Genomic DNA, 12,998 nt, shown 5'->3' with positions numbered 1-12,998 from the left:
TTATCTCGCTTAAGCTGGGTTGATCAATGGATGATGACCTGGTTTAGTCGAGATAATTTAGGCGGTTCCTCGAATACATATCGATATAGATCAGCCATAGTCGCAAGCATGGGGACAGACAACAGCAAATAAATAAAAGCTCGCGCTACATGTACATATTCATTCCCTCTTGGATCTAGTAGTGATGAAGGGGAGTAAGTAGGTAAAGGGCGCTGGACGTGGCGGCGGCGGTGGCGGCGCTTCATTCATGAGACGGCGGCTGGCTGGCTTGAGGAAGAAGCCCCGTCGTCATCCTGTACGACGTCGATGATCACCTCTTTACGTGTTAATTGTTGTATTATCCCTGCTTGGCCCTGACAAATAAATAAACACGAAAAATAACGGCTGAGAAAGCATGTAGTGTATATACATTACTAGTTGGTGTTGTGTACAAATATAAATGTATGCAGTACCTGAGCAGCAGGTGGTGGTTTGAGGTCTTTCCATGAGCGGATCCGGAAGATGTAATCCCACCCCATCTTGACGACAACGGGTCCTTGTCCTGCTTCTGCTTGTGGCTGATCAAGGTGCCACCTGTGAACACTGGCGTGATAGAGCAGAGCCCAGAGATGGGTGATGAGCTCGCCGCCCTGCGAGAGGTGCTGCATGTGCTCCTCCGCCTTGTCCGACGGCGCCGCGTACAGCAACGCCTTCACCCAGAACTCTGCCAGCATCTCCCACCGATCAGCAGCGGGCGTGCTTCCGATGAGTCCCTTCCCCAACGCCACACCCGCCTCATAGATGATGGAGGATCCCATCAACACACGGTACTCGGCGGAGTACATTCCATACTTGGTCTCACAATACCTTCCGTACTTGGACGGGTCAAAGCTTTCCATTGCCTGCAGCTTATTGTCTACAGTAGTAGTGGACTTGACACTCCAAATTGCCACGTCTCTAACTCCAGCGTACAGTTTCTTCGTATTGTCAGAGCGCCCAGGGAGCAAGCGTGGCGCTGAGACCACCAAGTATGTGCAATACTTGGACAGAGCCATGGCCACGCGATGATTCTTGTCGTCGTCGTGATGCTTATGCTGCTGTGCAAGTTGGCAGTAGCATGTCGCGATGTGCCACATCAGAATACAAGGCACGCCAACCTCATCATCGCCATCTTCGAAAAGGGGAGATAAACGATGACGCAACTCTGCAACATATTTCAAGAATAGGCCACCTAGTTCAGTATCATTGCTCTCAACCTTGAATGATGCCCAACCACTTATCTCATCGCCCCTCATCTTCTCACTTACGAAGTCACCGATGGATGCCTTCACATCAGCGTGAAACTCAATGGCACCACCCCCTGTGTTGCAGCTGCCCCAAAACATTTCTCGCACCTCTCGACGTACGTACTGCAGTCCAAACACCTCCAAAACTTTCTGGATGCTAAGGATCAGGAATCCCAAGAAACAGATGCATAACCAAAGGCAAAAGCAAAGACACTGGTTCTCTTGCAAGAAAGAAAAGCAGCAAGGGATGCGACACTCACGAATGCCGCCCACAGTGACTGACTCCATTAATGAATGCTGCCCGAGCTTATTCTGCCAGAGGTATTGGTATTTGTCAGACCAGTCAATCTTGATAAGAGATGCTCTCAACCTCATTCCCCAACCCAAATCCTCATTTTTTATATCGTATACGTCGTTATAGTAGGTGAAGATCCTTCTGCAGTCGCGGGCAAAGGAGACTTTGGCCCAGTTTGAGGTCCAACAGCGTAGCAACTGCAACACCTGCAGCAGAGCTAGAGACGCCATTATCACTCCAGTAATGACAAAGTCCGCTACCGTGGTGTCCACAAAGGTGGTGTTGCCAGGAGAAGAAGCATGACGAGGAGCAGCCCTCGCCCTAGGTACGAGTACGACAACAACTGTCGTCCCAACAAAGCATATCCCAATAAGCGAAGCAAACGCCCAGATGCTAGCACTCATCGCTTCGTAGTAATGGAGGAATGCATTGCTGGTGTACAAGACATCATATAGAAAAGCCAGCTCAGTCTCAACCAGCTTCAAGGCCCTCTCGTAGTTTTTAACCAAGGGCTCCCTGTTATCCATTGTTGGTTTAGCACTGCTTAACCCAAGGAAACGCCGGTGCAACAGATGAGATAGAGAGAGGGAGACGCACATGTCCTTGCAGGCATTGAGCTCTGGTTCTAGCCTACTGTCTTGGAACCTTATGGAAGCTATCTCACCCATTTCAGTAGATCCCCAACGCTCAGCTGTGTCTAGGTCGTCATCGACAAGTAGATTTTTTTCTTCACCTGGATTCATGAAAGAGAAATTCTGCCTGGATTTTGGAATCTCTTTGACCATGTTCCGCATAGAACTTGGTAGCACAAGGGCCATTGACCTATGTAATCCCTTGAAGAATGTCACGGCGGCTAGCAAGCAAATGGCTATGTTACCAATATCACTGGAGATGGTTGAGATGCTCACCAAAACAACATATCCAAAGTAGAGGCAGAGCTGATACAACATCTTCCAGAGCTGACTCCTGCTGTCGAGGCTGGATGCGGCGGCTGAATCAACGCAGCAAAGGAGGGCCAGCAAGGATACTGCCCATAAGGGGTACATCTCGCTCTTCACTTGAGAAGATTGCATTAGGCCAATGCAGTAGGTTCCTAGGGATAGAAACAATGCATTTGCAGCCAAGAAGCCCTTTTGTATGAACCAACTGTTGGACCACCGGCGGCAGGACCCGAAGGCAGCAAGAAAGAAGGAGAGAACCATAGCCACTAGGGCTAATGACTCAATTCGGAGCACTGTTCCCCTTGGACTATTCCACAAATCCCTCAGCTCATGCCAAAAGCTTCTTGATGTTGCATTCATTACCAAGTGTAGTTGAAGACGACCCATATTATTCCCCATTAGACGACGTTAACAGTACTGCAGAGAAGGCTTTGTTAATAAGTATTTGTACAGACGGGGTACACTACCGGAAAACGAGCGTTTGTCTTGTTCCCTATCTTTTGCCGTGTGCATATTGTCGGGCACACGGCAAAAAGATTATTTGCCGAGTGCAGTAAAAAATACTCTCGATAAAAAAACTTATATGCCGAGTGTTTTTTTTCACTCGGCAAATAATTTATTTGCCGAGTGCTTTTTTTACATTAGGCACATAAGTAAAATAAGAAAACTAAGGCACTTTGCCGAGTGTTAGATCTGGGCACTCGGCAAAAGATCTCCACCCGGATAAGATCGACGCCCAGGCATGCACCGCGCTCCCTCCCTCCCTCATCTCTCTCTCTCCCGGCGGCGGCCACCAGCGCCGGCCGCCCTCGGTGGCGGCCTCGAGCGCCGGCTAGCAGGGGCCACCAGCGGTGATGGCGGCGCGCGGCCTCGAGCGCCGGCCGGCGGTGACCACCAGCGGCGGCGGCGTGCGGCCTCCAGCGGCGGCCACCAGCAGCGACGGCGGTGCGCGGCCCCGAGCGCGATCGGATCTGGTGGCGGTACGGGCGGATCCAGCCCTAGCGGGCGGCGGTGCGGTCGGCTCCTCCAGCGGCGCGGGGCTCCTCTGGCAGCGCATGGCGGGGCGACGCGAGCTCCTCCAGCGGCGCGCGGCGGGGCAACGGCGGAGCAACGGGCCGAGGTAGTGGAACTACGGTGACGGTGAGGCAGAGGAGCGGCGACGGTGACTTTTTTTTCTTTTTTTATTTCTTTCGAAAAAAATCTTTGCCGAGTGTCAGTTTAACACTCGGCAAACTCTTTGCGGCAAAGGGCCTCTTTGCCGACGTATGTTTGCCGTGTGAAACACACGGCAAAAAGTTTGCCGTGCGGTTTTCAGTAGCCCCGGGCGTTCGGGTAATTCGGGTCGGATAATTCGGGTAATGAAAAATTCGGATAATTCAAAATGCTACCCGAAATTAACCCGAAAAAAAAAATATCCGAAACTTTGGGTACTCGAAATTTCGGGTTCGGGTATCAGGTAATTCCGATTACCCGAATTTCCATTAGTGTACAGGCATAGCAATCACCCCAATCACCAGAACACATCGCACACACACGCAATGATTCAAGATTCAAATACTTGCACTTCGGGAGCAAATACTTGCAGTTAGGAGCTATCAAATCACCTTGGGCCACGATGCCAGCTCTGCTGTTGGGTGACCGCAGGACACGGTGGCAGTGAGTGGTGGTGGCTGACCTCCAAGCGGGGCAGTTGGGCAGCAGACGGTGGCGGCGACCAGCAAGCGGGGCAGCAGGCGATGGAGGCGCACGGGGGTGGGCTGGTTGCGCGCGCAGGAGGAGGGCCGCCGTCGGCGACTCGGCGTCGGGACTCGGGAGGGAGTTGCGAAGGAACTGGGGAAAGTGGAGGCTGGGTGGGAGGGAGGGGATCGAATGATTGATGCGACCCCTTCCGACCAACCACATGGGGCACAATGAGCAATCATAGGAGGCCACTTGTCCAAAACCAACGAACTGCTGGCGCAGCTGGGTAAATATCGCTTCCAGACTTACATCACTGCTGACGTCAATATTAAGAACTAGACATATTATCTTCAAATGAGCATAACTCACTCATTAAGAATTATATTTTAAATCCGTTTGCACTATAATATTCCTTGCAAAGAGATCTACAAAACTAGACCCATATTTGATATATTTTGAAGCTGTTTTATACAACTATCAATTTATGTTGAATATATAATCACAATATATGACAACCTATGTAACAATTTATATTATATATTTCAAATAATAACTTATTCTGCATGTGTAATATAAGTATATTTATAGACATAGCAACTTATATTGTGCAGTGTCGTAACTTCTATAATTTATTTAGAGTTTTTGTACCCGTTCATTAATATCAATTAATGTATAGAAATTACGATAACTTTTACTTTGTTACTACTAATATAGAGATGATGTTTCCTTCAAATTAGTATATTTCTCTCATCAAGAATCTGTTCTCAAATTTATTTGCACTATTGTGCCCTTTATGACAATATCTACAATATAAGATCCATATTTGATATGTTTTGAAACCGTTTTATGTAACTATCTACTTATGTTGACCGTATAGTGACAACTTATATACAAATGTATAGCGACTTGTTGTCTACTACAAATTTATACATGGACAGAGAAACTTAATTTGTATAGTGCAATAGTTTATATCTATTATTACCTTAAATTACATAGATACTTTGTATCCATGCAAAACCTACAAAGTAACTTGTAATGTAAAAAGAATTTACAACATATGCAAAAGTCAAGTTACATCAAGATCATATGGCAACTTATGAAGTAAATATTGGCAACTCATCTATGGTAACACCTTCTGTTTGTTGCAATTTTATCCTTATTTTACTCTTTGCCACCTGGTCGTCTATTAATTCTCATATATAACTTCTAGGTTACATGAGCTCCCCTCTCTGGCCTTTGAATTCTAAAATAAACAATAGTCCTTCTACTTGGGGAGGGAGCTGGTTCACCAAGTTTGAGTTTGTATTTCTCTACCATGATGAAAATTAACATCCTGAAAAAAGGAAAAGGTTCATAGAAAGTAAGTTAAGCATGAAATAATTTTTGCAAGTGGGAGAGAAAAAGACCATAAGTTGCTCTATAGCTTGCTAAAAAATAACAATGTTACCACTTATTCTACTATATAGTTCTTGGTACAAAATTTAAAAGTTATTTTTATGTAAATTTTCTATATAAGGCATTAGCACTACAAGAAATGTGGTGATCTATGACGAAAATTTTATGACATTTTAATGGAGCGTCACAATTGCACACAATCTATGGCGAATTTGAAGGTATGGACCCTAGACCCAGAACTTTATGACGTTTTATTGAATTCGTCATAACTTAGCCCACAAAACATGATGTTTTAACATTAATATCATAAAAATCGTCATAGCTATTTTAACTATATGTTTTGACATTTTTCATTTTCAATTCAAGTTTTTGCTTCTCTTATTTGATGCTTATGTGACAGCATAGTCAGCGCACACGAAAAAGAAACTAAAAGCCTTAAACCAAATTTCAACATTCTACTAAGTCCTATTCTGCTCCCTATCCTCCCGTGGTACATGCATATGTGATTGAATAAAAAAAGTGGTTGAAAAAAATTTGAACTATCCCTAACAAAACATTTGAAATTTTCCTATATTTTTATTATATGAGCTATAATTGAACAACCATACTTAAAATTTATTTTTAGGAATTTTCTAAATAGTATTTGAAATAGAAGTAGTTCAAATTGTAATTATTTTCTATAAACATGCAGAAAATCATTTTGTTTGCATGGCATCAACATGGACCCACCTGTCATGTAGGACACAAATGCTTTTAAAAAAATAGAAAGAAAAAAGGGTAAAAAAATAGGCCACCAAGGGCATTCGAACCCTGGTGACAGGGCTGAACTTCGGCTTGCTCTACCACCGCGACATCACTTTGTTTGCATCAAGTTAAGCATTTTATGTTAGATAAAAACTGCCAAAACATCTGTACGTGAAATTTGTAACAAAAAAAGAAGTTGCGGGGGGATTCGAACTAGGACCGCAGCGCTGCACGGGAGTCTGCTTTCACCAACATACCATCAGTTGGTTTGTATCAAAGTGTAGCATTTTATTTTAGATAAACCTATTCTCCAGAATGGTTGAATTAGATAAAAAAAAAGGGGAGCAGAAGGGGCTTCGAACCCAGGTCGCATCGCTAAACATGAGAATCGTTAGTAATATGAACTAATGTGAGAGATCCATCCATTTTGTGAAGAATGTATACCCTAATTTTTGCAAAATCTATTGAAACTATTATTTCAAGCTTAAACATCCATATAACGATTCTATGACAGTTTCCAGAATTTTTGGAGACATTGTATATATTATTATCATTATTTTATATTATGGTTGCAAGTAGAAGTTTAAATTATCTCTAACAAATATTTAAAACTTTCATCCATTTTTGGGATATGAGCTATAATAGAATGGGTACACTTAAAATATATTTTTGAGGATTTTTTTGGTATTATTTGAGATACTTGTAGTTCAAATAGTAATTACTTTCAATAAGCATGCAGAAATTCATTTAAATGGTAAAAAATACTAAATCTGTTAAAAAATTCTTGAAACTTCTACATGGAAATTTAGATGTTGTCTATTACATGTAAAAATATAATTAGGTGTATATAAATTAATTATTTTACAAGTTACTTCACAAGGGTGTATTAATTAGTTAGTTAAAAAATAGAAAAAACAACTTTTTTACAAAAAGTGGCCATATAAATCTACAAATGTTAACAAGAACATAAAATTAAGGTTGTGTCAAAATTTGAGTTGTATATGAGAAATATATAGTTTAAGTTGAATGAAACTTCAAAGTTTGAGTTGAGTTATAGGAAACTATATGAGAGATATATTAATTTATGAACAATGTATAGTTTTACTTTATTAGAATCATATGAAAGTTTTTTGACAAGCTTATAGGTAAAAAATGTAGTGTCATATTAATTTGTAGAATTTTCTGACAGAATTTGGATATTATTATTTTTATTTTCATTAAATTTGTGCATAGAAGCTTGAATTATCCCTAACAAACATTTGAATAATTCATCTATTTTCAGGATATGGGCTACAATTGTATATGTTTGCTTAATTATATTTTTTAATTTTTTTTAAATATTATTCAAGATACTTGTAGTTCAAATAGTAATTACTTTTAACAAGCATGCAGAAATTCATTTAAATGGTAGAAAATAACAAATCTGTTCGAAAATTCTTGAAACTCCAGCATGACAACTTAGATGTTGTCTATTACATGTACAAATATATTAGTTCATATTAGATAATTAGTTTTATATGTTACTTCATAATGGGCAATAAAATAAAAAAGAAAAAGAGAAATATTAATAAGCAAAAAAGGAATGAAGAAATGTTTGGGCCCAAATGGCCCATTCATCTCGAACCGTCCATTGTTGATCTGATGGTTGTGATCGTGATACCATGCTATATAATCTGCTGCATCCCCCGTCCAAACCCTAACTCTAGCGCCGGGCGCTCCGCTCTCCCGCTCTCTAGCGCCGTCCACCTCTCTCTCTCTCTCTCTCTCTCTCTCTCTCTCTCTCTCTCTCGATCTCGAAGGCGGCGCTGGTGCTGGCAGCGTGGATGGTGTGGGCGGGCTGCAAGCGCGCCTGGCCGCCACGCTGGTCCCCTACGCGGCGCGGCTGGCGTGGGCGCCGCTCGTGCTAGGTCACAGCGTGGCGCACGCGGGCCTCGCCAAGCCTGTCGTCACCTCCAACTCGATCTCTTCTCTCGTGTGCCACCGAGCGGATGTATCAGGTGCACCTCCTCCAACTCCCCCAGTTCCTGCTCCGGCTCATCCCCTCCATGTTCCCCTTCCCCTTCTCATCCCCTCGTTCTTGCTAGGGTTCGCGTCAGAGGCGTCGGCAGCTACTCCCATGCCGGTCTCGAGTCAAACAGCGGCGTCTCGCCCAGGTGCATCTCTCCTCCCCTTTGCCTCTTCCTCCTTCTCTCATTCTGGATCTAGAGAGATTCGTAGTGTTAGGTATGGACTGATTTTGGATTAGAGCTGCTCGTTCACATCCGGCCACAAGAGGCAAGCAGCGTTTGCAACCTGACCTTTCTCCCCTTGGACAAGTCTATAATTTCCTTGATTCAATTTTTCAGATCGCTGGTACTTCTTTTTAATCAATCTGGTTCGGTTTACATCATCAATTTTGTTAATCTTATGTCTGAGAATGCACCATAGTTTTGTTTTGAACTTTGACATCAGTGTATTAGCACAGCCTATCATTATAATCTGAACATTCATATGGCTTGTTTGTGCGAGTAAAATGAAAGATGAGGCAGGTGACACCTTAGCTTCCTGCCTTATTGTGATCTAATTTCTTCTTGTGTGCCTGCCTCTGCAGCTGGTGTTTTGTGATTTCTATGCTCAGCTCGTCCTTCATTCTTTCTTTGTTCGCTGCCTCAGCTCTCGGTTCTCTGCTGTTTTATTAATTTGTGATTCCATCGTCGGCAATTCAGAGCAGCAGCAGTGCTGCCCTAATGTGATTTCTGACCTGTGAGTGAATAAGTGCCTCTCTTCTTTCAGGTAGCACCAAGCCTGGCTCCCATTGAAGATACAACATTGGCGGCCATTGCAGACCCAGGCTCCAGGAGCAAAGAGTATATTCGTGATGCAAGCAACATGTTCGACCGAATGCTAGAAAGGTATTGCTTCACCCTTGTTTGCTAGACTGCTGGTGCCGTGTAATGATGCTCTGAAAGTCTTTAATCTGAACTTGTAATGCAATATCTGAACTCGTAATGCTCTTAGTCCTTGAAAAGCTAAACTTGAAAATTGTTCTGTATAGTGATTTGTTTCCTTGGAATGATGCTCCGAAGTTTGAACTTATAATAATGCTAGTCTGAACCATGACGCTCTAATTAAGAATGACAATTGAAACTTTTATGCATAAGTTTTCTGAACCTGTAACTAAGCAGTTATACGACCTTGATGTAAACTTGAAATCTCATCTGAATATTTGATTACTGTTTGGCTCCTAGTGTCTGCTGATGTGTGGCAGGGCCATTGTATAATCTATCTTCTTCAAATTAATTTTCAGGTGTGGCAGGGGCATTTGGTGGTTTAGACCTAGGGTCAGGTCAAGTCCATCTCAATTCTCTTACCTGATTGTTACTATTTAAGAATGATACTATGTTAATAGAGTGAAATCTTAAATATGCAAGTTGTAGTACTACTGTTCACCTGCTGGCCTATATTGCTATATGCAGAATGAGCTACTAATGTCATATTGATTACATTATGCTATTCTATGATATTTTTATTGTGTTTGATAACAAATAATAGGTCATCCAAGCTCCTGAAGGATTTGCATTGAGAAATTGAAACTGCTATGAGTGATTTTGGTTCTTGTATAATCTTTTTCGTTTAGTGCCTACTTCCTAGTGTTTATGTCAATGTTACCGTAATGCTTTTCTATTAATTAAGATTGGTTCTTGGTTGAGAAAAGTAATGCATCAGTTGTACTCACCATGTGTGCTATATCATATGCAGGTATGTAATTAAAAGCTGAGAAGGATGCAAAATTTGAGCTCGTGCTTGAAACATGTGTTCGCTTGAAGCTACTTTTTGGCAGTATTGTCAGATTTTGTGCTAGATTAACTAGACTTAAACTTATTTTTTGCTGGATCAAAAAACTTTGATGTTGTATGTATGTGATGAGATGTTGGATCAGAATTTATCTATATATATGAGCTGGTTTATATCATGATTTGTGCTGAAATGATAATTGATTAATTAGAAAAATGGGCTGTATTTTAATGGGCTGGCTATAAGCAAATGGGCCCAATGCAAACTGACCAACTAGCTTGCTGCTATATCATCATTCATGTGGCAGCCATTCCATGTCAGCAGCCATGTCATCGACCACGTAAATTTACACATCATCGCCATGTCAGCAGCCACGTCATCTTCCATGTCATCATTGTGTGACATGGTAATTTAATCTGTGACGAAAATTATACTGTTCGTGACGTTAATTTTCGTCATAGAAAACAGGTTTGGGTTGGGCTTTGGGGGCCCGTGGACATTCCATGACGGTTTTAAAACATCATGGATCAAGCAATCTATGACGAAAATTTAAGGAACATCACGAGGTGTGATCTATGACGCTCAATACATGATGTTATTTGAGATCGTCATAGATACTGTTTTATGACGGTTTTTTAGTGATCTGTGATGAAATTTAATCGTCATGGATCAACAGATTTTTTGTAGTGTAGATATTCCAGAACGTACCCACAGATTGAAACAAGAATCAACACGCATATTTAGTTCTCCTACATGTGAAAAGAGGGATTATATGAGCATTTTTAAGAATGTTACTTTCTCCATTTTTTTTCTTTTCACTTGATCACCTTCTTGCAGCTTGCCTTTCACCTTTACAATTCCAAACCTCATGTTCTAAGTTCTAGGAGCCATCTGACTTTTCCAATCTAGAATAAGATCTCGTTGTTCTCTTTGGAGCGGCAACTTTTTTGTGCTCCCGTATCATATTGAAAAAGTAAAACGATATAAACAAAAGTGCACTTAATAGCTAAGTATCACTAGCTGGTGACTGTGATTTTTACAAACTAAAGATACTTTACACAAGTTCATGTGATGTGTTATGCATAATGTGATACATGATTTAAGAATAATAGAAAGCACAGGGTCTATGCTCTGAATAAGTTGCTACATGCTGATCCAAGGTCTATGCTCTGAATAAGTTGCTACATGCTGATCTAAATAAATAAAAAGATGTCTCTAGAACATCCTAGTCATTCTCCTTGAGGATGGGGCTGGATCAGTAACTTCAAATTTCCACTTCTTTGTCGTGCTAAAAAGAATGGTGTATACAAGAAAAAAACTGATTATAATTACCAACTATTCAAAATATATGAATACATGGGCAAACTAGCATTCGATTTATTTTGCTCACAACCATTGAACTCTATTCATCAAATTGAGAGAAAAATTAAAGGGTACCTTATTTGGTTGCTTCTTGATTTTGTTCCGTTCATCCATTGCTTCTTTTGCTTTTGCTTTTCTCTTTTCTTCATCACTCATGCTGGTGTTCCCCTTAATATCTCTAGAACTTGCTGTTACCACACTCATTCCAAAAAAATCCTCCTTAATACATTGTAGCACATTTCTATAAAATAACTTAATACTTAGTAATATGCAACATGACACTTTTGTATTCATAATTTGATACTGTAGATAAAAAGTGCCTAAATAATTTGACACAAAATTTACTTGGCAGTTTAAACTATATAAGTTGACACTGTATAATGATAATATTGACAATTTACATTTTGCTGAAACAAGTAACTTGACACTTTGTAGCATGATATTACTTGCCGTCAAAAATAGGTGTTATGGTGTAACTTGCTGACAAAATAGACATTACAAATAATGAGATACTAAATTATTATTTGCAGAAACAAGAACTAATCCTGTATTCCCGTAATACCCTAGGCACCTAACAAAAAATACCATGATACCCATAGGCTATGTCGCTGTCAAGCTATTCAACAAAAACTATTCCACATGTTGTTCAGAGATTAAGGAAAACAACACAGGGCCAGGTAGGAAATGGACCGGGATAAGGCGCGACTGGTCGCAAATTGCATAATGCAACAAATAAATCTAACAACAAGCTATGATCGAATGATTAAGGGATACAGACAAGAGAGACAGAGATAGATTGTTCATCATCTTTTAGTTTTCATTTCCTGGTTGTGCTAGAAAAGAGGAAAACAAACAAGGAGAAAATGACACAAAAAAATAGTAACACATGACTTGACACTATTATATTGCTGAAGTTGACATAACTATTAGAAAGTAAGTTGACATAAGATGTATCATAAGTTGAATTTTTTTTATCCTCATTCAAAGGTCCCTGCAAGTTGGGTGGCAGCTACTAGCTTCTATAAAAAACATTAATAAATTGGGTTCCCTGCATATTGGGTGCAAGCTATTAGGTCCCTCTAAAAAATAATATATCATGAACAGCTTACAAGGTGTGCCCTCTATCCTGCTTGCATTGCCTCTCCACTCGGCTCCCCTGCCTATAGCTATGAACAAAATGCAACCATGTCTATGTTGAAGTTTTTTCACTAGTTACATGGGGGGTGAAAAGCCGTGCATGATATATTTGTGTTGGGGATTGCTATCTCTAGAGGTCCGGGCCTCTCGAGAGTTCCGAAAGGGTCAGCAGGCTCCTAATGGGCATGACTTTAACTTTCGGTCCTGCGAACCGAGCCGGTGAATTCTACCTTTGTTGGTTGCAGGGCCGAGTCGTGAGCAAGCCGAAGGTCCAGGAGAGGTTCGAAAGGGAGAATGAACAATCAGGCCCGCCTTCGGGGATGAGGCGGCGACTCCGAAGACAGGCGTGAAGGTCATCTTTACATCCAAGCACACACCGGGACAAGGTTAAGGACGTCAATGTGG

The 12,998-nt window shown here is 41.4% G+C and overlaps 1 protein-coding gene across 2 annotated transcripts; it reads right to left on the bottom strand.

Moving 5' to 3' along the window:
* LOC120666836 lies at window positions 1-4,385 on the bottom strand. Of its 2 annotated transcripts, none has more exons than XM_039946812.1 (3): window positions 4,106-4,385; window positions 453-2,918; window positions 1-353 (listed from the first exon to the last, which is right to left on the bottom strand). In XM_039946812.1, exons 2-3 carry the CDS (start codon window positions 2,898-2,900, stop codon window positions 246-248), a joined length of 2,556 nt encoding a protein of 851 aa, XP_039802746.1. In that variant the 5' UTR covers window positions 2,901-2,918; window positions 4,106-4,385; the 3' UTR covers window positions 1-245. The 2 variants fall into 2 exon arrangements, with proteins under 2 accessions (XP_039802746.1, XP_039802747.1); XM_039946813.1 differs by lacking the exon at window positions 4,106-4,385 and having other exon boundaries at window positions 453-2,382; window positions 2,469-2,602.
* Window positions 4,386-12,998: the final 8,613 nt, after the last annotated feature.

Source organism: Panicum virgatum, chromosome 3N (assembly GCF_016808335.1).
Source record: "Panicum virgatum strain AP13 chromosome 3N, P.virgatum_v5, whole genome shotgun sequence".
NCBI lineage: Eukaryota > Viridiplantae > Streptophyta > Magnoliopsida > Poales > Poaceae > Panicum > Panicum virgatum.
The sequence above is the reverse complement of the archived record's forward strand: the minus strand, read 5'-3'. Positions and strand labels throughout refer to the sequence as shown.

Coding starts and splice junctions, on each gene's coding strand:
- LOC120666836 (XM_039946812.1), bottom strand. CDS start 2,900: ATGGGGAATAATATGGGTCGTCTTCAACTACACTTGGTAATGAATGCA. Junction 354..452: donor AACCACCACCTGCTGCTCAG/GTACTGCATACA, acceptor TTTATTTGTCAG/GGCCAAGCAGGGATAATACA.